Source organism: Mugil cephalus, chromosome 15 (genome assembly GCF_022458985.1).
Source record: "Mugil cephalus isolate CIBA_MC_2020 chromosome 15, CIBA_Mcephalus_1.1, whole genome shotgun sequence".
In the NCBI taxonomy this organism is placed as follows: Eukaryota; Metazoa; Chordata; class Actinopteri; order Mugiliformes; family Mugilidae; genus Mugil; species Mugil cephalus.
This window is the reverse complement of record NC_061784.1, coordinates 22317808-22344928: the sequence shown is the minus strand read 5'-3', so window position 1 is coordinate 22344928 and position 27121 is coordinate 22317808. Positions and strand designations below refer to the sequence as shown.

The 27121-nt window shown below is 41.1% G+C and overlaps 1 protein-coding gene across 2 annotated transcripts; it reads right to left on the bottom strand.

Annotated features, from left to right (window-relative positions):
• On the bottom strand, window positions 1–26464 carry gabra6b (gamma-aminobutyric acid type A receptor subunit alpha6b). 2 transcript variants are annotated; one of them, XM_047606576.1, is made up of 10 exons: window positions 25861–26464; window positions 25579–25697; window positions 25132–25199; window positions 23964–24184; window positions 22587–22669; window positions 22145–22288; window positions 21711–21863; window positions 18060–18331; window positions 9897–10153; window positions 1–3197 (listed from the first exon to the last, which is right to left on the bottom strand). In XM_047606576.1, the coding sequence occupies exons 1-10, from the start codon at window positions 25947–25949 to the stop codon at window positions 3185–3187; spliced, it is 1419 nt and encodes a 472-aa protein (XP_047462532.1). In that variant the 5' UTR covers window positions 25950–26464; the 3' UTR covers window positions 1–3184. The 2 variants fall into 2 exon arrangements, with proteins under 2 accessions (XP_047462532.1, XP_047462531.1); XM_047606575.1 differs by having other exon boundaries at window positions 25579–25703; window positions 25861–26457.
• Between the last annotated feature and the right edge of the window lie 657 nt (window positions 26465–27121).

The window sequence follows — 27121 nt, the reverse complement described above, 5'->3', positions numbered from 1 at the left end:
TGGAAGAGAGAATGTATATGTATATATATTTATATATACATACTCTTGCTTTATTGAACAAAATCATATACAATCCAGTGGGAAAGGTAGTAGGAGTTCCTTTCTTAACAAAAGACCTCAATATACCAACATCGTTTTCTGTAAAAACAGCCCACCTTCTTCTACAATAAGAACTAATGGCGAGTAAAGTTTACAAGGAGCAAACGTGGAGGAGCCAAAGTACTAAAATAAAAAGCTGTAATCTGTCATTTTAACCGCTGCCAATGGTTCACGCGGCGCAGCCGATCCTCAAGCACGAGTACAAATAGAAACCTACACGGACGCTTTAATCGTATTCACAAAATATACACGTAGAAATAACAACACTGAGCATTCATCGTCTTAAATAAGGAGTCAACAAAGCCCATGCTCGTGGGATGAAATAAAAAATGACCGTGGGGCAATTTGTGGCCGCAGTCGCCATAGCAATGGAATTCTATATTCTGCGGACTTCACAACAGTCTACATTCAGCAACCCTAACAAGCACACGGAGGGTCGGAGGTCATGCATGTGTGGCTCCGGTGGTGGTGTGATGAAGCTGAGCAGCTAGGCTGGGGTCAGAGTGCAGATCAATGATAAAAGCAAACAAGCTCAGTCATCTAGAAAAGGTACGCTCGCGTGCGCACACACACACACACACACACACACTGCTGTTTATTTCTGTTTGACTATTCGACTGAAGTTTATTCTGCTGGAGGTGGAAGGTCGTTAGCGCTCCGAGGCTCCGCTGGGGTTTTAGCCAGTAGTTCCTTAGCCATCTGAATTCACTGGCAGTCAGGTTTACCTACAGTGCAGAGCAATACAGTTTGAAAAGCCCCATCTCTTCATCCTCCGCCTGAAGACGGAGAGGGAGGTGGGTGATGAATGAAAGGGAGAACGCAGGAAGATACACCACTGTTCTTCCTTTTTCTTCCTCTCGTGTATATGTGGAAAAAAAAATAGACAAACATGCAACAGCAGGCCTTAAAATAAATACATCCTTTGCACTCCATAATTTACAACACTAAGCCATATTTACACTTCAGTTCAGTGTCAACCGAACAAAGATCTGAATCACACTCTCGAGTCCAAGCCTCGCACATTAGATTTCCATGTGGAAGATCAGACTCTCTGTCATTCCACAGACCTGCTATTAAAGTGTAGCCACAGTCTTTGCAAAAAATCTTTCCGGCGTGTTTTAGTAGCCTTACCTTGGTTATAACTCAACTGCCATGCAGAAATCTTGTACAAAGCAACAAGTCAGAATCCTTGGCGCTGGACGCTATCCCAGGGTTTGAAGAATTGTCCAGTACTGATGTTCTCGAGCCGCTAAGTCGCAGCTAGTCCGTAAAAGTTTTGCAATATCGTTGGGGTCCAGCCAGAGTCCATATTGCATTTTTTTTTTGTTATTATATTACAAACATTGCATATTTTTCCTGTTATTATTGAATTAATATACCTGTGCTGTTGGACCGAGCTCAAACATACTGGTCTGTTTGCAAATCAACCAAAGCCAAACATATAAAATACAAACTCTCATTATGTGCAAAACTGTGTAACAACACGGGAACAATTAGTTGGAAAAAAAAAAAAAAAAGAGTTTTGGGTGAGGACATCCAAATCAAGCCACACGCAAACCCACTGTTTTCCCTACTGTAATGTTTTTTGTTTTTTTTTGTGGCGTGTTAATAAGAGACACCTTTAATGAGAACATCTCCATAGATGATGGATGTCATGAAGACGTAAACACACCAGCTTATATTTAGACGCCACGTGGCTTTAACATGTCACCCTCTCTACTTAATTGGAAGGAGTGCATAATCATATGCAAATCCACACAAGTGGAGTATTAATGAATATGTTTTGACATTTTGTATAATTGATGATGACAGGTTTAATTTTCTATTTTTTGCAGCTTCTTTAATGAAAACCAGGACGAAATAATTGGCAACCAGTGCAGGAATCCTTTAACTACAATTAAAATGAGCACAATAAACAATTTACATCTATATAAAAACTAAATAAATAAAACAAAGGTTTGTTGCTAGGGCTCATGAAGACTTTTTCTGTCTTTCGTCACCTCACTTATTAATACATATATGTATATTTATATACTGTCATAGCTTATGCAGCTCTTCTGTCAACTCATACTGTCTGTCAAATTTAAACTTTTTGCTCCTGTAGGAAGATTATGTGTGTTTCTGTATATTTCTAGTTAATTTTGGTCGCCGTTCAACTCTGCACCAATTTCTGTTGCAAATCTAGGACATGTAATTATAGAAAACATGAAGTGTAAGTGGGTGGCTTGTGTGCACAAAGTGTCTACGAAGTGTATATTTTGATCTCGTGTGCATGTTTCTGTATCCACACGCCCATGTGACGGTGGATATTCAACCCGGCCAATGCATCTGTGGAACACTGCGCATAAACCCTTTTGAAGATTTTGCCTCTGTCCTCCATCAGCAGAGGGAAATTAAGCCAATGAACCAAAAAATAGTGTGTTGTTAGGGGAAGAGGAGGGAAAAAAAAGTGGAAAAGAGTGGAAAGAAGAGCTGGCAGTCAGAGAGAGACATTTCTGGCAAGTCAGTCAGTCACAATGGATCCAGTCAGGACATGGTGTACGCTCATTCCCTCCAGTGTGTTCTAAAATATCAGGGCGGGGAACGTGTCACTTCAAACACACATGCAGAATCACTCTAGTTTCCGGAAATGCATGCATGTTCCACATAACACGTAAAATAAATACGAACAAAAAAGCCGGTATGTGTAGTGACTCTGGCTCTGCAACCTAGCTGGACTCCACTCAGGCAAGGTACACTCACTGGACAATAAAAAAAAAAAAACTTTTTACTTTCAAATATGAGTGGAGGGACATAAATAAAGGAGAGCGGCAGTGAAATGTAGTAGCTGTTTGAAATGGTTCCAGAGCCTTGCGCCCCCATAGCTTTGAGCTCCATGGTCAAGTCTCAATAGGAGCAGCTACATCTGCTGTTGAAACACTCACTTTCCATGGGGATACTTAAAAAGAAATACAATGCACTGAGGCGGCATAAAAGGGTGCTTGGCAAAACGTCAGTCATCTGTGTATTACGTGAATGTGTGCATGCTTTTGCATCTGTGTACAAAAGTGTGTTTATGAGATTTCCAGGAAGACAAACTCTGGGCTTAGATGGTGTCCCTGTAAGACAAGAAGAGAAAGAGAGAAAGGTAGAATTAGTGGAACTAAGCATGTGCTAAAGAAGACGGAGGTTTTTTTATATATATATATACATATATATATATACATATATACATAGTTTATCACACTCAAACATATTGATGTATGCATACAGACACCTACACACGCACACCTACTTCATTTCACATTCGTCCACATCTGCCTGCACACTGGAACAAATGTGCATTGGTATGATGTAACCTCGCTGCAGAGGCAGGCATCCATTCCAGGCCGAATTGGGAAAAAAAAAAAGTGAATTTATTTAGTCCCATGGTGCCAATGTTGTCCACGAAGACCTTGTGAAACTCATCTGGGAATCTCAGCCAGGTAGTTCACACCTCCACCTCCTCTGCAGGATGTGTTAACGCAGGAGACACTTTTGACAGCGCTGAGAGCCATTTTCAGCCTGATAACTTACATGGCTAGTGGCAAGGAATGCGAGCTTTTCTGTGTGTTTTCGGTTTTGGCAGAGAAGTGAAGAAGCGCGTTGGGGTAGAATATTTATTGTGCCCTGGTTCTCTAATTTGCAAACACAAGGAAAAGCGTCTGTTAATTTCAGCTAATAGTTGCACTACGGAATTATTTTTTTTGTGTGTGTGACTTCCATTAAACTTTAAAGTTACTGTATAGTCCAAACCAACAACTTTGGTTGTTGTTGAGTGCTCGTACCCCGATCAGGCATAACATTATGACTACCTTCCTAATAGTGTGTAGGTCTCAGGCCTCCGAAATAATTGTTGGGGGGGTCCAAATACCAGGTCCAAATGTTTTCCAGCAGAACACTGAATTGTCCCAAGATGGCCGATGCTATTTACTTCCCCCGTCAGTGGTTTTAATGTTGTGGCTGATCAGGAGTAGGTACATATGCTTGTTTTTGATTGAGGCTTGTAAAATCCATCGATTCATTTTCATTTCTAGTTCCTTTGCGTAGCCACATAAACTGATTCAAGTCGTCTTTAGTGTTACGACCCTTTTACATTGTTACACTACAGGTAACACTGGCAACAACAATGAAACAAAAACAGCACGACAACGAACCGACAAAACAGCCATTTAGAGTCTGATACGGCTATTTTTGATACAGTTTGAGGCCCTCTGACATACTCTATGTATCTCAATATCATTACATATTGTTTTGTTTATCTTTCATGTTTAAAGCCATTGTATGTAGCATTATTAGAAGTTTCTGGCCATTTTATTTTATATTTCATTTATTTACCAAGTAAAAAAAAAAAAAAAAGTGTTATTAATAACTGTTAGCTTTGAGTCATGAGTCAGGCTCTATGCTTGTGCATTTGCTGATAGCCTCACTTTGGCTCTTGAACAGACTGAACTCGTGACTTCTGTTAATGGCGCCATTGCTCTTCAGACGGTGCTCGTCGCGCTACAGAGACAAGATTCTTCTTGGCTCCGGAATGGCTGGATGATTAATGCTGAGTGGACGAGGTAGAGGGACGCCACTCCGCTTAGTCTGTTGAGTTGTCCCGTCTTATCAAAGAGCACAGGCAGTGCACCATGATAGAGGAAGAGGGAGGGAGGGGAGGGGGAGGGAGGGGGGTATAGAGACAAGGAGTGGGGAGGCTGAGAGAGTGTGTGTGTGTGTTTGAAAGAATGACACTGAGATGAAGTGAGAAACAGAGAAAGCGACTGAGGGCAGGAGATATTTGTGAGGAGGATGTCTGGGACTGAGAGACGTTTTCATACGGGATACCAATTTGTCTTATAAGGAATTGTAAATTGTTCACATTTCTCTGCATGAGTGTGCACACAGACATTCATGTAAACACCAGGTGGGTGTGTGAGAGATGCACCCATGCGTGCACAGACAAACTAGGTGACAAAGGCAGTTGTAGCAATTCCCACAAGGCCCAGGAGAGAAATATGATAGATAGAGGATCACTGTTTATATCGCTCTTCTTTGCTCCCTGTCCGAGTCGCCTGTAATTGAATGATCATTACACCGAAGTTATGGCTACGGCCCTGCAGTCAAAAACAGGGATTGAGTTGGAAACAGCATTTAGTGGTTTTGATTTATGAGCAACAATGGGGAGGTTGTTTTTTCAAGCCTCGCACTCTGATGGCCAATAAAGAGGAGCAAAGCTTATCGCCCGCTGCACCCACTCTGACACACATACACCAGTCAGCCAGCCAGCAGCCAGCCAGCCAACCAGTCAGCCAACCAGCTGGGGCACTTCACAGAAGGAAGTGTTTTCAGCAAAATTTGTTTCCTTCATGTCTGCCCCTGAATGGTGCTATTCATTAAAACGTCCTGCAGTTGGTAGGCACTGCTGCCACGGCACATTTATACACTTGTACTGCTGTATCTTCACAGAAGTGGAGACACACAAATCCACCTTCACACACACACGCACACACACACACACACAGAAAATCTCTTCTTCTCGTCCAGCTCATCTCTGCAGGATGGCCTTCTGTAATAAAAGCACTGACACAAAAGGAGAAAACGCGTCCGTCGCATACAATGTTATCTGCTTTCAGAAAGGGCCACTGGAGTTGTGCATTTCTTTCTGTGGAGTGAAAAGAGCTTTCATTTAACCGATGCGATATTTGGATTTAGGTAGATCTAACTTAGGGGCCACGGGGTCGCCAGCGTGGGTGGTTCTGCATGAAAATAGCAAAGAAATGTGAGGTGTTAACTGTGAAAGTGTGAGGCATGCGCCACTACACAATGAGCTATTTGTACAAAGCGGGAATGGATTCTTTTTCAACAATAGCTTTATTCAGACTCTGCTAATGCAATTGTGAAACATAATTTTATGAAAAAAATGATATATACTTGTCTTTTTTCGCCAGTTCTCTGATGAGTCCTGGTAATGATTCCCATCGACATGGTTCCTTATCAGGCATTTCGTCCATAATTGTTTCTATTCATTAAGCATCCAGTAAGCTCTACACAACACACGTGACGCCATCTATGGAAATCACAATGATACAATATGTGTCTGTACTTGAACAAAAAGGGTTTAAATGAATAAATTAATAAAATCTCCCAGCACCTGATGGGACAGGCCAGTAAACCGTGCGAAGAACTGCATTATATTGTTGTGTCCTGTTCGACATTATGTTATTTCAACGGATTTCAACGGAAGCAGCAAAAGCTATTTTTTATATTTATATATTGTTCTAAATGTGTCTAAAAGGTAAAGCATCTTCTTTTTTAATATCCATAAGAGAAGTACATGACAATCAAACGGTACAGAGGATACAAACTTTTATCTATCTACGACATCGACAAATACCAGATTTGTGTATTTATGTATAAATTTATTCATTTAACTCATGAGTGTTTTTCAAACTTTTTCTCTTTTTATCTGATATTCACTCTTACTCCACTAGACGGTCTAAAGACATTCATCGCTCTTTATACCTGACTTCTTTAGCTCAACAGCTTAAAAGAGTTTTACCAGACAACCTGCAAAACCTATTTGTGTTTACGTGGATGAAAATCATAGAAGATTTGATTTTAAGCACCAAGTTGCTCAGGCTACTTTAAAACAAATGTGTATTTTGGTTGTTGGTGTAAATATATGGAATTCCCAACTACAAGGTTGCACAAATATTCACAAGTTTAAAAAAATGTATAAGTATGCACTCGAAACCTAAACTGGATGTTAATGATGAGTTGTTTTGAGCTTGTAAATCTGTACTTGTATGTATGTACTTTTATTTTTTGTTGTGTGTATTTGTGTAGTAGGCTACTGAAAACCATATCATATAATATAATATAATATAATATAATAATATAATATAATATAACATAATATAATATAATATAATATAATATAATATAATATAATATAATATCATATAATATAATATAATATAATATAATATAATATCTTGCCGCTCCTTTCCAGTCATGGAGGTGTCGATTTCAAAATGTAGTGTGCAGTTATGTACAAATTGTGTTGTCCACTTTCACGTAAGGAATAAATAAATATCATATTATAGAGGACCATCTCTTTTGAACAATCTGCCATCATCTCTTAAACCATCCTCTTCACTGGTAATCTTCAAAGACCAAATGAAAAAGTATTTAATCAATCAACTTCAGCGTGACATTATCTTTTATTCTCTCTGTTTGTTGTGTATATTCCTTGTAATTGTTTGTTGATTGTCAGTGTAAGTCTTATGTTTGATATTTGATAGGGGTGGTTCTTTGATAAGCTTTCAGTAGCTTCACTAGCTTCTTTCTTATTCTGTACACACTCATTCTATTTTTAACACGTGTGCAAATAAACTAAACTAAACGTTCGCTGGATTGAGAAAAAACCTTTTGTCATATTTGATCTGAAGCCATTTTTCTTTTAGCTGAAATGAACTCAACAGGCTGCACCAGCCAACCTGCAGCAGGGGTGTTCGGTGACAGTATCTGTTGATGATAGACGTCTTGAGTCTGACAGTCAGAGCGATGCGACCGCAATCGATCAGAGTGACAACCTGTGGTTATGCATGTTCTTTGCTCTGGCTGCTTCTAACGCCACTGGGATTTCCAGTAGTTGGCCTTGGGGCACTCCGCACTGCATCAACCTCTCTGTCCTTCCATTACTCCCCCTCTCACTCTTGGGGTTTGGACATTTACATACACACATTAACATCTGTGCATATTATATTACATGCCCAACACTCTTTCTAATAGCAGTCAGTCAGGATCTGCTTTCAAGCTTAAAGTCCCTATCAATTAATAGAAACAGTTAAGAGAGTGTCACTAAGAGGGTTAGTCACACAGAGCTATCCTGATGTCTGCCAACACTGTCATGTCATTTGACTCGTCTCAGCTCGTGCCTTGGGGCTTTTCCTGTTTTAGAGAAAGAGCACGGCAGGGAATGAAAGGAGCTGAACCCACACAGTTGAAAGCCCCGGAGTCTGGAGCGGTAATGCACATCGATAATGAGCACTTAAATGCACAAGTGGATGTACATACATATGTTTAGAGCATGGACAGATCAAACACTGCATGCACATAAACTACTTTACACTGAATGAAGTATCCATCCATCTATCTATCATACACTATATGACCTGTGGAGAGCAGGTCTGTTTCATCTGTTGACAGAGATGATTATTTAACAGAGATGGAAATTGCTGTGCATACCAGTAACACGGCCGTGCATTAGGTAGATGCTCCAGTTCATCACATGCATTTGAAAGACGGCTCTTGCAAAAATAAAAGCAAAAAAGCAATTTTGAAATCGCATTAATGCGCCGCCGAGCCTTCGCAAGTCACCTTGACAACAGCAGCTGCTCTGTTTTCTGCACATAATAAAAGTAGTTTTGATTAAAACCATACAGCACATCAGCAGTACACAGGGTTTGAAAGCATTTTATTAAAATGTAATCTACCAATTTTACTTCTATGAACTAAAACTGAGAGATTCACTTGAGATCACATTTTGCGGGTTGAGAAGTCAAAAGCGCAACAGTTCTGAATGGGAGCTTAACTAGCAGACGGTCTTCACAAGATTTTCCAAATCTTTCTTTCCAAAAAAAAAAAAGAATGAATAAATAAATAGATTCATTTTCAAAAGTTAAAGTCAGACACAGCTCAGCTGCATAGTCCGCTGGCTAGAGTATAGGAAGAAGGTGACTATAAGATGAGCTCAGGCAGTTATTGATCTAAACTCATTGCACTCACTAGCGAAAAGAAATGTATTCTAGTCAAAGAACCATGCAATCCATGATTCTTCTAATGTTCCATAATCTGTTAGCACCACTTAGCCTTCCAAAGTTAGCATGGGTGTCCATTAGTGGGAAATAAATACTGCGTATGGAAGACGCCAGTCTATAAAAACTAAGAGTTCTTGGTGCCACCAACAAGTTGCCTGGTGGTCGGGTATTTCTCAGTTACGGGTTAAAGCCTGTGCTCGCTCTTCAATACAATTGGAAAAACAAATTGGAAGTAATAAGTTCTATTCGTATCAGATCTTTGTGTCGCCAGAGAATAATATTTGGGCTCTGGAGCTGGCAAACACACGTACAGAAGAAAAAAATAAAACATATAAAGGAGACAGATACATCCGGTAAATTCTCATACTTCTCTCTCTCTCTCTCTCGCACACATTCACCCCATTCATATTTCCATCACTTCGGGCGTTTACTTACATTCATTCATAGATAAGCAAGCCCCAACAACAGATTTATGCCCCCACGACATGAGTAATACGAACGCACACGTGTACACATTTTCACACGGAGATTTATGCGCCGTATGGTAGCGTAATACATACCAGCTGGATGAAAAAGGTGGCAGCGGCTTTATATATTGCTCATTCAACAGGTTTTCCCAAAATTGCTCAACTGTCTGTAATACCCGTGGATTTTGTTGCATGTCGCGATGTGTAGTATTTGTATTTTGTTGAGTGTGTATCGGTAAAACAGAAAGCAGACTAGAAAAAGTTTTCAAGTGGTGTTCCTCCTTCCAACAACCACAGAACCTGAGCGTGTATTTTTGCATTAGCTGCGCTGAGGTTGTGCAAGATCCAACGAGACAAAATAATTAACCAATTATATTCACTGAGGTGACACAAAAATAGCTCCGCCGTCACTCTTTCTCTCTCATGCAGTAAACATCACACTGTGCTCCAAGTACAACAAAAACAAGTGCTGGAAGTATTTGTAACAGCCATGCCATCTGTTCACCTGGACATCTCCATGGTGTCCTTGGTAAGATAGACGATCCAGTAGACCAGGTTGAAGGCGCCGAACGAAAGGGGAAAGAGGATGCGGGAGTATTTGTCGATGATGCTGGTGCCAGTGAGAACGTTGTTGGCCGGCACGGCTGAGCCTTGCTGCAGGAAAGCTTGGGCATTGACAGGTGGGTTGGGAAATGTTTTGGCAGGCCGGTCAAACAGCGGGGCAGAGTTCATCCTCTTCTTCAGAACACTGCTGGCATCCACCTTGGAGAGATGCAGGAGAAAGATAAAAAAATAAATAAAACTCAATGAAAAAATTACTGTGTGATGTAATATGAGGCTGTTAATAATTAAATGGGTACACTCACCCAGAGAGTCATAAAATCTTATGTGCTAACACAGTTAATACTGTAGTAAAGAATTGGGCAAAGGTCCACATGCTATAATGGTAGTCCCATATAACATCAAGTCATTACTCACTATACTCACTGAAAAATTGAGCAAAATGGCAAAAAAATTAATTAAAAATCATCCTGACGTTAGTGACACAGCTGTGGATTAATTTGTGCAAGTGGGAACGTGTGTAGTCTGCAGCGCTATGCGTAGAAAACCAATGTGTACCACAGTAATTACGCCCAACAAAGAAAATCAATGATGTTTTGCTTTTGATTGGATGCGATTTCAATCAACCCATTCCATTAAGATTGATGTAGTTGTGGGAAGCGCACAAAACGTATTAAACAAAAGAAGCTGAGTATATTGACACATGGTTATTCAATGCCTCATCAGCTTTCAGTAAACTAGTGTGATCTCAACACATGCTCCCTGCTCCAATAGTTGTAAATCAGATACAGTGTGTGTTCGGAGACGGAGGCAGAAGAGTACATCTGGGAAATGGGTCAAGGAATGCTGTGTTGCCGGTAGGTAGATTTAAAGAGAAGAGGAGAGAGACTGAAAGAGAGTGTTTTTTTTTTTTTTTTTTTTTCAAATCAAAGAGAAAGGTGCATGAAATCTTCATGCCTTCAAGGAATATTATATTGAACAATGCAATATTATTCCAATGAGCCTGATGAACAGTCACTGAGAAATATAATCAAATATTTAGATATAGATATATGTAGATATAGTTTAGCTCAAATTCCAGATGAAATATTCCTTCAAACTGTGCAGCTTCTAGTCGTCAGGCACATTCATTTCCCTTTGGATGTTTCTGCCGCAGCCTTGGAACAAAAACTGAACTTCTTGAGATTTAGGTTGGATTTGTGAGGCCACGGGATTACATGCTCCTCTACAGGGTGAGAAACTATTAAACTGTTTACACTCCTCTGGCTTAGAGGAACCCTTCCAGAAATGCCTGGTGGCCCATCTCAAACTAAGATGCAATCTGAGTTATTTATTTACTGGCTTTTTACAATAAAACTAAATGTGATATATTTGTTGATGTAGCATGTACAGTAATTGTACTTGGTTGCAGTAGATAGATCTTTCCTTGACCTCCTCTCCTCCTTGAAGACGGTCTTGTCTTAGATGCCTTATATGTTGAGTGCTTTGGCATGATTCAAAACCTACTGAATCTCTTTTATTGGGTATTAGGTTTAAGTATTGGGTGTTACAACTGTAAAACCTGCAGAAGCTCAAATGCCATAGCCTAATATGAGTACAGACAATACACATACATATACTAGACTTTGGTAACTGTCGTGAAAATATGTCTAAGAATGAGACACCCCTTGTAGAGACTATTTAAAAGGTCAAGAAACACCAGTAAATACAGCTGTCACACGTCCATGATCCAGCACCCTGCAGTTTTTTTGTGAGAGGTGTGTGATTTTCCAAACTTTTTACAAGTACTGGGTGTTGATATCTTTAAGGCCACCAGCACTATCACCCCACAAGGACATATCAAAGGGAGAAGGAGAGAGAGAAAAGGGAAGAAGGACGCTTCACAATAATTTCCAGTCGTTCCATTTTCTTCATGCTTCAATAGGTTGTGACGTTTTATCAAACTTCCACAGGTGTATGATGTAGGAAAGGGATGAAGCAAAGAATTTGTAAGCCCTTATAGTGACGGGACATTGGGGAAGTTGCTGTGACGGTTTCTTTTCTCGTCTCGATGTCCAGTTCATCATAGCTCCCTTCAGCACCTTCACATGCCAACTACCTATCACCATAATGGTTCCCTGTTAGGTAAGGCCAGCCAATGAGTGCACTTTACACGAAATGCCTTTACACAGCACACTGTACATGTGTGCAGCTGATCCGAATGACAAGCTATTTCTTCACGATGACAACTGGCTTCAAATCCCAGAGGGATCAGCTCCTCTCCCCCTTATCCACTGCTCCAGATTTCAACAGACCCACTTAGATAGAGGCTGGACGGGCACTGACTGATGCATGTATGGATGCTCTCCGGGTATGGTTATCTATACCATGAGGGGGGCTACATGTGTTTGTGTATGATTTATGAAGAGAACGCTATCAGTGAGTACCCAGTGGGTGTTGAGTGGGTGTATGCTGATATAGGGGATCGTCAAGAAGTGATATAGATGGATATATGTGTCTAAATGGACTTTGTATATCAGTGTGGCACTCACAATAACAAAAAAAAGCCAGATTTACTCATCACCAGCTCAAATTTAAGCTTTGAAATATTTATATGACTCTCTTGAACTTGAGCGTGAACTGCGGATTAAAGGAAAGCGGCGAAGCCTTTAAAAACATCAGTAACACCATTACAGCACGGTTTGACATGAACAAATGATTTAGTACCACAGGGATATTAAAGGAATGGGAATCCTATTTCAGTAATGCACGCCAATTATCCAAAAAAATGTCCTTGTTTTGTTTTTATGACCAAATTTTGGATTGAAGCATTGGCAGCTACGTTGCTATTGCAAACACACACACACAGAAACTAGTTGTTGGAAGACTGAAATAGATTTTAAGCTGCTGACGAACAGATGGAAAGTTCTGATTACGTCTCGAAATTTTGCACACACTTGTACCAGCACACAAGAGCGTGCACAAGAGCAACTGGTTGACGCAATACAAATGATTTTATTTGAAGACTGTGCGAACTGCCAGCTGATTTGAAATGCCCGTGAGCCATAATGTTGTGATGGAATTTTATTTATGATCTTATTTCATGTCATGACACTGATCGACCATTCGCTTTGAGAAACCGACAAAGAAAAAAAAACATGTGTCAAATAAATGCGAGGAGATGAAAACCTGCCAGCTGATGGAATATAGAATAAAACATTAAAAGATTATCAATTTTGCAAATGTTGCTCGAGAGATGTATTCAACACATCCGTCAGCTGATAAGAGCTCACCAACAACAGCACAGACTAGCTTTACTTTTGTTATTAATGCTATTGCCTGAGGTCAGACATGCGTTCAGTCTCATTACCAGGAAGCTGGGAGGGCAGCAACAATTTAAAAATCAGAACTGTCCAGAAAAAATGTCCTGATTTAATCAGTAAGTCTCTTCACCCAAACAGTCGTCAACAGTCCTGTGATTGCAGACACCTGTGGCTCGGCATATATAAAAAAAAGACCACTTTCTTTTCTTTCTTTTTTTTTTCTAACCCAAATGTTTTATTTTCTGCAGCACACACTGCTCCACCCACTCATCCACTCCACTGACGGTGCTTGCAGCACCCTTGACTTAACACTGACAAACACCCCCTTTGTCTTCTATGTTTACAGCTTCATATTTGATTCACTAAATGAACTGTTTACCTGATGATGTTGTGTGGTTTCCATTCCTTTTTTGGCTTTACGTGACAGTCGGAACAGGTCATATCTTTTAAATCGTGACTGGTGCACGGCTGCTTCTATTCCCAGTGTTACGCCATTGTTTTACTTTTTTCCCTTTTCTCTGTGTAATGAAGAGTCTTTCCTCCTACATATTTGGTGAAAGCAGTCATTTTCCATGATGCATCCCTCCCACTCCCTCTTTCTGTCAGTGTAACTCCCTCTAACTCACGCGCGCACGCACACACAACACAAAAACAAACCACAGTGGCCCCTCACATCCATCTATCCATCCTGCTCCATAAAAATGGACTGGGCCAGCTCTCTCTTCCCCCCCGCTCTGCTTCATTGTGGCCGCTGCCCTCCTTCTTGTGAGCCTGCAGTGATCTGCTGGATATTCCCTTAATCTATGGCTCTTACATAATCTGCAGCAACATTGTTCACAGAGCCACTGGCTGTCCCTTCGTGTCACTCTCTCTGTTATCACACAGTTACAGGGACGAATATATGACCAGAGGAGAGGGATGGATGGATGATATACAGTAGATAGAATGATGGATAAGACATTGAGTAGAGTGATTTGTGTGGATGTGGTGGTGGTGGTGGGGGTGCATAGTTTGCTGCAGATTATGTGAGGCCATATATGTGTCTGTATGTGTGGTGCAGATTAAATGTGGATGTGTGGACAGGACACGAGGTCAGGAGATGTGTGAAAACAAGTGTGAGGAGAGACTGGAGGTTAGAAAATAAATGATTAAATGGCTCTGAGTTTATGAGTGTGTGCATGACCGGTAAGAAAGTGGGCACGGATGGAGGAGTTATAAGGAAGAGTGTTATTGCTTCTGCGATGGGAGATTGTATGTATTGGGAACTGTTTGCATTGTACATTCTGCATGTGTGACTCTGGTAGAGGCAGAATGGATATTGCAGGAAGAGCAATTCATAAAGGGGACAAATATGTACTCTGACTGGATAATTTATCAGGAACACGATGGTAATACTGGCTCCCTTTGTTACAGTGCTTGAGATCCTTGTTGACGTGACTGCATTACACAATTTCTGTGGATTTGTCAGCTGTTCATTCAGGTTGCCAATCTCCTCTTCTACCACATCCAAATGGTGTCCCGTTTAATTAAGATCCGGTAATGTACACTTTGTAATTGTCGTATTCCAGAAACCAGTCTGAGATTTAATTTTACTTTAAGAGATGTGGTATTATGGTGGAGGTAGCAATGGTTAACCATAGCTGACTGGTCCTTAGGGACCAAATATGGATACATTCTCCTACCTTCATAAATTTGAAGTAACTTCAATGAAAAAAACACTGTCTTGTCTGATGCCTTCATGAAAACTTGGAAATTCTCGACTTCTCAACAATATCCCATTTCCACATTTTTTTTTCCTAAATGCTGAATTTTTTTTTTTAGTGGCAATGGAACACCACGGTGTCGGAATACTTTGAGCCCTGCATATTGTACATGTAGGGGGACATAAATCAGGTGAAAACTGATGGTGAGCTCAGATCAGGCAAGTTTTGGCACACTGCCTGTGATCTCTGGCACCCCGGACCATTGCTCTACACCATAACGTCATCAGCAGCAGCCTGGACTGTTGGGTCCGTGGATTCATGCTGTCGATGCTAAATTGTGACCTTACCATCTGCAGCCTCGATTCGTCAAAATAGGCTACATTTTTTCCATTCCTTAGCTGTCCAGTTTCGGTGAGCCTGTGCCCAATGCAGCTTCAGATTTAGGGTCTTGCCTGGCGTGATATGGACTTCTGCTACCATACCCTCCAGTTTGACATATTGCGCATTATAGGATTTTATTTTGGCTCATCACAGCTGTAGGGAGCTGTTAATGGAATGACCGTGTTGTACATTATGTCAGTTTGCCTTAGTCGCATGTTGTAAACAAGGTGTTTACCTCTTTAAAATTGCTTCTGCGTGGATGGGAGGATAGATGGGTTTTTAGTGTTTCTCGCCATTCTGCATAAGCTCTAGGGACTATTATATATGAAAATCCCAGGAGATCTGCAGTTGCAGCAAATGCTCAAACCAGCTGTTCTAGCACCAACAGTCACATCACAGTCGAAGTCACTCAGATCTAGTGTCTGTTTAATGCTGTTGTGTTTGATGTGAACATTAACTTAAGCTCCTGTCCTTTATCAGCATGACTTCACGCATTGCACTGCTGTAAAGTTAGTGGATAATTGCATTTTTAAAAAAGCATGTGTAGACGCTGTTCCTTACAAGGTGCTCAGTTGGCAATGGGTGATGTTAAAAACAATGTAAGCCAGCTGAACCAGGAAGAACCAACAGAAACACAATTTCATGCAACACTTTCCTGAGCAATCAGCTCTATGTGATTGTATAACAACAGAAATACAGTAACTGCTATGTCCTTCACCGCACTAACTGGTGCACCCAGTCAACCTTAACGCCGCAGAATAGTTTTATCCATCAACATCTGCAGCTTATTGCCAAACGTATTCACTCACCCATCCAAATAACTGAATTCAGGTGTTCCAATCACATCCATGGCCACAGGTGTATAAAATCAAGCACCTAGGCATTCAGACTGCTTCTACAAACATTTCTGAAAGAATGGGTCGCTCTCAGTGAATTCCAGGATAGTCCTCGATAGGATGCCGCCTGTGCAACAAGTCCAGTCATAAAATTTCCTTGCTATTAAATATTCCATAGTCAACAGTCAGTGGTATTATATCAAAGTGGAAGCGAATGGGATTGACAGCAACTCAGCCATGAAGTGGCAGACAAGAGCAATTAGTGCACAGAGGTCGCAAACTTTCTGCTGAGTCAATCGCTACAGACCTCCAAACTTCATGTGGTCTACAGATTAGCTCAAGAACAAAGCGTAGAGAGTTTCATGGAATGGGTTTCCATGGCAGCTGCATCCAAGCCATGCATACATCAAGTGCAATGTAAAGTGTGGGATGCAGTGGTGTGAAGCATGACACCACTGGACTCTAGAGCAGTGGAGACATTCTCTGGAGTGACAAATCACACTTCTTCATCTTCTTCATTTGGCCAAGTGTGAAGTTTGGTGTGAGGTCATCTTTCAGGAACTGGGCTTGCAACCATAAGTTCCAGTGAAAGGATACTCTGAATGCTTCAGCAGACCAAGAGATATTGGACAATTCCATTCTCCCAGCTTTGTGGGAACAGTTTGGGGATGGCCTCTATCTATCTATTTTAATGTCCTCCACCAAAGAAAAGCAACAGCAGAGTCTTTAAAACTAAAAAGTTTGAAAAAAAGAAGATAAAAATACCATCAAAAGAGTGGGATCGCAAGAAATCATGAAAGCCGTCAGAGGAGTGTATCTGTAACCAATGCGAGCTACACACTCACTCATTGTGGCCATTTTTTCCCCATGATTACCGTTTTTTTATGCTTCTGCATCGCGCACGGGCAAATGTCATGCCAAATAAGCAAAAAAAAGAAATTGAAAAAAACAACAAAATAAATTGTTACGTTGAGCGAAAAGAGCTGAGAGAGTATTTAAACAGAAAGAGAAACAAACAGAATATGACAGACAGGATAAATGGAAAAAATAGAGACAAGCTTGGCAAGACGCTAAAACTGTGAAAGTCAAACCACAAATACGAAAAGCACAACGAGTGTGAAATTGAACGAGATGTACAGTACAGAGAGATGACAGTGATAGATCACATGTGTCGTATACATCCAGAGTAGCACCCGACTGCAGCGCTACCCTCTCCTCTCGTCATCTCCTCAGTAGCTAAGCTTATCAAAGCTTTTTATAAAGCTCTTTTCCCTTCTCTAGTTGTGATACTTTGTCGCCACAGTTAAATAAAGGAGAACAACTCAGGCCGCGTGTAGTAACAATCACCAACTTTAACCTAAACATACAACTAGGAGTTACAATAAGATAAGATATGTCTTTGTTCATCCCACAGTGGGGAAATTCTCGTTGTTAGCAGCAGAGTCATTCAGCAATCAGTGGACACAGTGCACATATGGGTGGACTAAAAGAATAAAATATATATTACAAACAAACATGGCAGTTGGCAGCTTGATGAAAACATGTACAAGCATATAATGAATATTTTTTGTTTGTGTGCGCAACATCAGCTCTGATTATCATTCAACCCAGTCTCCATCTGTACACAACACCAGTATGTCATCCTATGAACCACTATTTTAAGGATATTTGTGTACAGAAATGCTTCAAATAGTTTAGAACTGATGCATAATTACAGCTAAATGTTATCCCACACATGGAGAGGTGATCTTAATCAGTTCCACACAGTCAGGTTTTAAAACGGAGATAAAAGGAGTGTTGGTATTACTTTAATAGTCTACGATGCTGCAGCTTGATCGGTGCACATAAGATTTTGTATCACGGTGTATGACATTAGCTGACTTACCGATGACACCTCTGCGTCGTTCCCTGCGGCTGCAGGCGGAGCGGCGGCCGCTGCCTCCTGAGCTGCCACCTTCATGGCCGCTGCCTTCCGCAGCTCCCTGTTGGCCTGCAGGGTGGAGAAGTAGTTGACGGCCGCAAACTCGATCAGGGCCGAGAAGACGAAGGCAAAGCAAACGGCAATGAACCAGTCCATGGCTGTGGCGTAGGAGACTTTGGGGAGGGAGTGGCGGGCGCTGATGCTGAGGGTCGTCATGGTCAAGACAGTGGTGATGCCTGCATACAAAGATGAGGCAGAAGTAAGGAGCATAACATTTATAGCTTTCTGCGTCTGTTTCTTCTTTCTCTTTCTAAGAATGCGTTTTATGGCTCAGCTCCTGGAAATGTTCTTTCAGTGAACATTTCCAGGAGCTGAAATAATATTACTCTATAAATATATAAAAAAGCAAGTTCATCACTCAGGTGAACTCATGTCCTCTTTCCTCTAAATCTATAAAGTAAATATGCCGTCAAATAAAACAAATCAATCCAGCATTGCAGAAATTACAGAAGGAGTTTAAGCATTGATTTTCCTGGTAGATATTAGACCTTGATCATTTCCACGTGTCTGAAAGTGAGTAACACTATGATAAAGTGATGCAATCCAGTTTGCAAAAGACACAAATTGATTCTCTAAAGACTCACTTTGTGAATGAAAATGTAATGGAGCAAAGAGTAAAATCTGGTTCATGGTATCACTGGGAACTACAATCTTTTATTGACTGACTTACAGCATGCACAACAAAAATTTGATACAATTGATGATTAACTGATGATGAATTGCACAATATCTTAAAGACGTGGCAGCAGCTCTGTTTCATGGCAAATAACTCATGTGTCACACCATATGGCATTGCAGCTCAGTACGATGTGCCAAAAAGTCAAGTGAGGGAAAACTAATCTGTCCATAAGATAGAAACTGTGCCATCTGTAAACAATGACCAACAAAGTAACTTCTGATATCTGCTGATTTGTCTTCTCCTATCTCATAATTGGATAAAAAAGGGTGAGGGGACAGAAGATTTAACAGAAGGAAGAATGGATGTGTGATAACATGAAGGTAACACGCAAAAGAAACATGAATGCACTGTACTGCACTGCACGAAAGAATGTACTGTGCTTTTAAAGAAACCTGCTCCTCTAAATGTTTAGAGGTCGAAACATTGATTGCCAAGAAAACTTTTAAAATCTCTCCACCTCATCTGAAACTTATGGTTTGCACTAGTCTGGACCACATAAAATCAAAAACAGGCGAATTTTAGTGGACAGTCGTATATTAATACACAAGTAACACTGCATGTGAAAAAAAACTGTGACACCAGCTTGTTTATTGTGTCGGTAAACTGCTTGTGTTGTGTTATATAAGTATATTAGGCGCTCCAGCATACAAATAATGAATGCTATGTCACACAATATGCGGCTGACAAGTGTAATATTTCAAATTTTCCATTTCTATCCATGAATGAGGCAGCGCAAATGCTTCCAAAAAACCTACCTATCAGAATCAGAAAATGGGCTTTTAGTGAGACGTTGGCCTCAAAGAGCTCATGCAGCTGAACCGAGGGGCTGCATGAGATGAATGTATGAGACAGACAGAGTCGTGCAAAGCTACTTGCATGGAGTTCCAAAATTAAAACACTGTATAGAGGCTGGAATTTAGCATTACAGGTCCCATTTAATCACTGTGAAAGGATTTTTCTCTGTCTTGCCCAGATTCCGTCCTTATTAAGTCAGATAAAGATGCTGACAATGAACATCTCTTTTAATGGCCCATTAACAAAGTACATATCTAATTCACTTTCATCAAGCTTAAGCAAGCAGGGAAAAGGGATCATTGAACAGTGTTGTCCGTGCTTTTGCCAAATGTGCGTTGTAGTTGTTCACATTTCATCAACAGCGGTCGAATTAATGCACCTGATAATGTCTCAGACGCATTTTGTAAACATCACCTCAGTGAGTAAAAAACGCGAACGACTCTCAAAGACGGCCTCCTCCAAGAGTCAACCAGCACCGACTTCCTCGGTCTCAAGCTCACATTAAATGATTGGAAGGGGGAGGAGGGACATGGGAAGAAAGGCTGTCAGAATAAGAGGCAAGAGAATGAGGAAGAAAGAGTGTGGGAGGGAGGGAGGGGGATGAAGTATGAAGACAGGATAGAAATGAAATGCTTGGGGCATTTATGTGCTTTTATAGGAGAAAAAAAAGCTAGGTACAAATTAGGCCACACTCAATTAAGTCTGTAAGACTTGTGCTCAAGGGACTTTCAGCTCTTAGCGAGGTTGTTGACAATCCAGGAAACAACACACTATGGCTTAATGTACTGTCAGGGTGCAGCGCATCCACACGGCAATTTGTCTCCTCCACTCTTTTATATCACACGCACCGTCCTCAGAGATAATGAAAGTTACGCAGAAAAAGGGGGTTATCACTTTCTGTACAATTTAAGAGCTTTTGTTTTTGTGTATGGCCTTTTTTAGAACCTGAGTTACAGCCAATCCGGAAGAAAGAGTGAAAAAAAAAAGGAAGAGCAGTTTTCTATCGTATACCCAATATTGGGTGAAATGAGAACAGCGGGATGAGTGAAGTTAATGAGATGCCACAGATGTGCTTTCCATATGGGGCCTCAACTTCCTCACACTAATGATTGGGATCTATTCTCTGAAGAAGAGTGGATGCTTGTTGGAGCCCTGGCTCACTTCCAATGAAAAGCGTGGACCACAGAATCATAATCTACACGGGCCAGCGGTGCTGCTCCGCTCAGCTGCAGCTTGTTGAGTTCCTACAAGAAGGCGAAATTATTAATTAAAAGCGATAGCAATGTCTGTTCACCCCTCATGTTATTTCTTTTCTGGTTTGTTTCTGCCGTTGCTCTTAGTCTATCTCTGCCTTTGTTCAGCGTCTCTCACCCTCTGTGCTCCCGAGGCTAGAGCTCGGTGGCAACTGTAGCGTAATGTAATGTGAGCAAGCGGAACCTGTGAGTGCTCGGAAGAGGGCCAAGTAAACATCCTCCCCCTCTCGGCCCTTGCATGACCAATTTTTTTAAAAAAAGGGACATTTATTCCCAATTAATTCAGCTCTACCAGAGTGGAGGAGGAAATGAGATAATGAGGAAAGGTTGAAACCGGCAATGATGACTGCGTACGTCTTTGTTCTGTTGCAGATGGTTGTGTTTCTTAGAAAAGCAGGAAGGAATGTTTGTTTGCTTAGAGTTTCTAGAGTTGGGTCAAGCAGTGGGTGGCGAGTCAATAATAAAGTTAATCTTCATTTGGGTTTTGGATTGTTGAAGAAACTTAACAGTATGAAAATTTAGCAAGAAGAAAAAATACTGCAGTAACAACAGCATGTAAATCTAAAACTCATTCGGTGAATTCTGAGCCTCACCTTGGCAATTCTTGACTGCTTCTGTTTCAATGAATTAACATGATTTTTACATTTTCCCACAGTACAACCTTCTTTAAAGTAAGTGCACTCATGCAATTCAGTTGGGAAAAGTTTCCCAAATGATTCCGTTCCAGCGGGAAAATACTGTGTTTTTCTTTCACTTCACTCCTTCAAAACACATTTGACATTGAAATTTATACAGCACAGAGACAACGTGAATGTAAATCAGACTTACCAAACACAGTCCGAGCTGGAACCGATTCCTTATTAATCCAGAAAGAGACCTGGGCCAGGATGACTGTCATGATGCAGGGGATGTAGGTCTGAATCAAGAAGAAGCCCATTTTCCGTTGGAGGTGGAAGTGGACAGTCATGATGACATATTCACCTGAGACGGTGAGGACCAAAGACATGTGTTGGTGGTGAAGGTTTCACAGGCACACAACTGTAGAAGTGATTCAGATGACTAAAATTCATCTTTTTCCAAAATGTGCCATGTGATATGAACTGTATTTAAAGATGCTGATTTGGAGCGATAGCTCTCTTTTATTATTTACTTTACCCAGAAACTCAGTGGAAAAGCGTCAAGCATCAATTTTGTGACATTTAATCTCAAGAAAATGTGCAGGTTGGACCAGGCTCAGCATGTTTTCGAAATCCTCTTCTCACCCGTGTTGGACTTTAGCCTCTCGCTTGACACCGTCTGCCCAATGAGATCATACTGCAGCAAACTGGATGATTCCTGCGGCACCTCGACAGAAGACTGGGGTCCTTTCTTCCACGTGTACACGATTTCACTTATCGGGTATGCATCTAAACGGGAGGAATGAAGATATTTGTTGAAAGGTTTTAAAATGCAAAGAGGAAAAGAAAGTACTTTCTTTAGAACTGGCTTTACTGCCATCACCCTTAAAACTAAGAAACCAAATAAGTTCAGCATCCAATCGCAACATATAAGTAAACCCATGCATTACTGTTCACAGGTGTAAAGTGTGCAACACGAGTAATCTTTTCAACAGTCCTTCTCTGAGTGACAGGATGATTATTTGAGAGTGACGGACCCAATGACATGATCTGTCAGACCAGTGAGACGCAACAAAAACAAACTCACAGCTCCCAAACTTGAGTGGGCAGGCGTGGCCGTCCATCGGGAAGTTCATCAGACGCATGGGACATTCTGCATTTATAGTTAATCTGTCAGAATAGAGAAGAGCTGAAGTGAGTGTTTGTGCATGGTGAACTCTAAACGGCATCCAGGCTGCAAACACAACACGGTGAAACTTAGCTGTGGAGGACACATGATCTCCCACATGCAGTATGCAGTCAAGTTTGTTGTCTGCCCAAAGCTTTCTTTAAAAACTTTCTTTCAGTTATTTGCATAACCATTTTCACACCACCCTTAACCTTACTGTTTTTTTAAACAGTTGCACATTTTCTTTTCTTTAGAACCTAAACTCTAAAATTTTAAACGCCACATTTCTACATATTCTACGTATTTAAATATCAGGAGCATTTACTGTAGTTGCTTGCAATAACCTTATGTATTCTCGCTCACCAGAACCAGAGCGAATGCACACAGCCAGCATTACTAAGTAGGTCAAAACTTTCAGGAGATATCTCACCGCCACACGGATGGAGGGGGACAACTGATCCCAAATGATTTAATGATTTACCACTCCAAACACTTTAACTGACGCACTCAAGAAAAAGTTTTATTTTATTTTTTTTGCTCTATCTAGGCTAACTATTTTAGTCAAATGCTAAAATGGTCCATACAGCACTTTTTCCTAGGATTCCAATTAACTGGGTGCATTTGTTGTCATTTCAATGTTTTTCCACAACCAAGTCGCTAACTGCAATCTGCAAAACACCCGGGCAAAGAAGTGAAGATCTAAAAGTATTTAAATTGATTTCCTTTCCTCCCAATGTTCCCATGTTGGGCTGTAACGAGTCAATATGCCGTTGTATAATATTATCCCAGTGCTTAATGCTTCCGAGAAGAACAACATCTGCACTGGAGGTCACGTAATCTTCGGGGTTGATGTCTGCCTTCTTGTCTGCAGCAAACTCCCTTGAAGACTCTGTATTAATCTGTTTTCTATTATATCATAGTCTACCACATAGATTACACAAAGCTCTTGAACCTTATCTTTAAGTGTTTTAAAGAAAGATTCATCCACTCAGATAATCAAATTATTCCTTTAAAAATCTGTTTTTGTGGCATCAGTCACTTGAGAGGCTTTTTTTGTTTTTTTTTCATTCATCGTATCTCTTCTTGGAACAAAGCTGAAGTCATGTTTGTTTGAATCGCTTTCCAGGCCTGTTTTCAGTGTCAGATGGCACATATCGTGTTTTTGGAACGGAGCTCATCATTTCTTTTCATGTCTGTGCATATTCTTGGATGCCTATTTTACTTGATTTCGCTTTCCAGGTCTGTGCTCTATTCCGGTCTTGGCTGGGTTCGGATCTCACTGTCCAGCACTCTTACCTCATGGTGTAGAGGATAGTTCCGTTCTGCATGATGCGGAACAGCTTGTTGGGGGTGGTCATGTTGTGAGAGATCGACCTCTTGCCATTCCGGAAAAAGGTGTCGGGCGTCCAGATCTTGCTGACCATCAGGTTGTTGAGCCGCAGGATCTCGATGGGGCCCTCGAACTTTAGCCGTTCGTCAATCCACGTCTGACGAAAGAACACGTCCATGGTGTATTCCTGGATGGGAGATAGAGTTTTATTTACTACTATCATCACCAGCCCTACTGCTGGTGCTTCTGTGCTGCTCCAGCATCTAATATCTCCTGCCGACATTATCTACTACCCCCTGAGAGAATGACAGATGGGTGTGTGAGCCATGGTTTCATAGGAACCTGCTGGAGAGAGTATTGGCAATGTGATTAGTTGTTTTCTCTTTTGTTTTTTTTGTTTTTTTTCTACTATTGCTGCCAGTGCTAATGAAACTGAGAAGTTGGGATATCTATATATAGCCCCGAATTAGTGTGTGCAAATATAAGACACAATACATCTTATTTCTTTAGAGTTTTTGTAGAGCTTTACCACATATTTCCTTGTATTTCCAGTTTTGAAAGCTAAATGAATTCAGTGACTGGCTTGATAATCACCACAGTCCTGTTTTATCGCATCTGCAAAGTCAGCATAAAGTCTGCAATATGAGCACATCCTGCTTTTAGATCAAATGTTTGACCTTGCTTCCGTGAAGAGCTGTTTACGTGCCTCTCGGTGCCACTGCTGCCAGCATAACCCATGGCACTTCAAGTAGGCTTTAGAGGCTGTGAAACAGTATCTAAAGCCTAAAGCCTAAACAGTGTAGAGCACAACTGACATACATCACTCAGCCTATCCCATGGCAGGAGTAACCAGCCTATCCCGTCCCAACATCGGCCACATCGCTCTATCACTCTCTGGCGGGTGGGGGGGATTGTCAACCAGATTAAAATCCTAAGCTGCACTAATGACATCCTGCTCAAATGCTGGAATAATGAAGACTGAGAGAACCATGAGTTGAGGCTATATGCACTGCTATAGTGTACATTTTGTCTTGTTTTTGTGCTGTGGCATTTAACACAGAAGGAAACGCAGGCGTATGAATTCGCCCGTGTTTGCTGTATCTTTGTTGTCAGTGGTCAGCGTGGCTTACGTACCATCTCAACATCTGAAACAGGTCCAAAGCTGGTAACAAAGATGTCAGTTTTGACCTCCGTGACTGGACCTGCAGCAGAAGGATAGGAGTTTTGTTTGATGCAGCCAAAAACTTTGCATCGGACGACTCAAATATATAGATAAAGGAGTTAAAAATACAGATACAAGTAATGCATAATCCATTCACGGAGTGAAATGACCACTTTAAATCCAATGTGTTTAGTCAACAACAAAAATTATTTAAAGTAATATCTTGAACTCAATTTCCAGGTGTTAGCTGGTGATTTTAAAATAAAATGTTATATTCATCTATCACAGCACAGAATGTGAAAACGAGACAAAGACAACTACAGGAGCAAAACTTTCCCTTGTGAGGAAACGAATACTGATTTAATGATTATGATGCAAAATTACACAAAGAATGCAACATGACACGGTCACTAGCATACCTCCAAACCCAGGTCGTAGCCTGTTGTCGTAGCCATCCAGTAGCCTATCCAATATACGCGTGATGTTATCCAAATAGATACTGGTATCACCGTTCTGATTCCCCAAAACACTGCTCGCACTGTAACTTAAGTAGATAAATACCAATTAAAGCTGATTTCAACAGATAAATAAAAACTGAAGCAAATACAGAGTTTCTCAAATGCACATCAATCCATGGTCGTTTGCGTTTTGCCGTGCGTAAAAGTCCGAGAACATGCAGAGGAAAGAGTTGCCATACTCACCAAGACAGAAATAAGCAACTTAAAAGGAAAGCCATGCCTCGCAAACACCCGACAACTAGAAATCCCAGGTCAACTTTTAAAATCAGCATATTCCATCATTTAAAAGCATGGTTAAACACGGGCCAGGTCCTTCCTCTAGTTGTAAAGCGTGCGAGGATATCGCGCCAGTCCAGCACGACTTGACTTTCCCTCTAGTGCGGTTGCGCCCGCCTCAGCCTGAATCGCTCAGCTGGAAAAACCTAAAGAGTTTTTTAAGAGAGTGAAGAGGAGGGACGAGGGGGGCTTTAACATTAACAGAACAAAGCATTGTACAAGAAAAACGTCGGTCTCAAGTGCAGCGGATATTTAGGGGATGTTTTTTTTCTCTCCGTTTGATGGAAATAATGACGGTCACTGTGCCGTTTTGATTGATAAGAGAAGCGGGCGATGGAGAGAAGCGCACAGAGAGCGAGGAGAGAGCAGCAGAGGAAGGGAGCTTGTGCAAATACAGTGCTGTTATATCAGTGGACAGTACATGCAGAGATATTCTGAATGCGTCATTTCTTAATTTTTTTTCTTCTCAGCTTTTTTTTTTGTTCTTTTTTTGCCTTATTTTTTTTTTGCTTCTCAGCTTTTGTTGAGCTGTGTGAGTGTGTGCGTAAAATCACAGGGTTGGTGGTGCAAAAACAGACCACTAGAGATAAAGCATGATTCATATAGTGGTTGGGTGGTTGAGTGGAGTGGGTGGTAGATACATTCAGTGCTTCTTCAAACTCCATAGACCAAGAACAAGGGGAATGGGGAGGGAAGGGGAGGGGGAGGAGGTTGGGACACCACATGGTCAAAGCCAGCAATCCCTCCAAGCTGACTGACGTTTATATCTGTTGCACAAATATATTTTGTGAAATTGCATCATCTTCACTGGTGCTCGGTAAAGTTGTACAGCACAGGCACCATTTCACGGCAAAGAGGGAAAAAAAGCTGTTCACTTGTACCAGTTCAGTACAACAATCAATCGATTTAAAGGTTGGCGAGATAACAACATTTAAAGAAGCAAGAACTGCGTGGGAGTGAGACCACTGAACCACCACTACTGTACAAACACTGTAATTATGACTCCTGCACTAAACAAGTTGAGAAAATTGAACAAGAGCACGTAGATAAAAATAAAACCTACTGTTCTCTGATCAACGCCGGCGAGCGTCTGCGCTGTTATGTGTTCGGTGATCAATGAGACGCCATACTTTCCCTCAGAGCTGCATTACTTTTTCATGACAAGTGG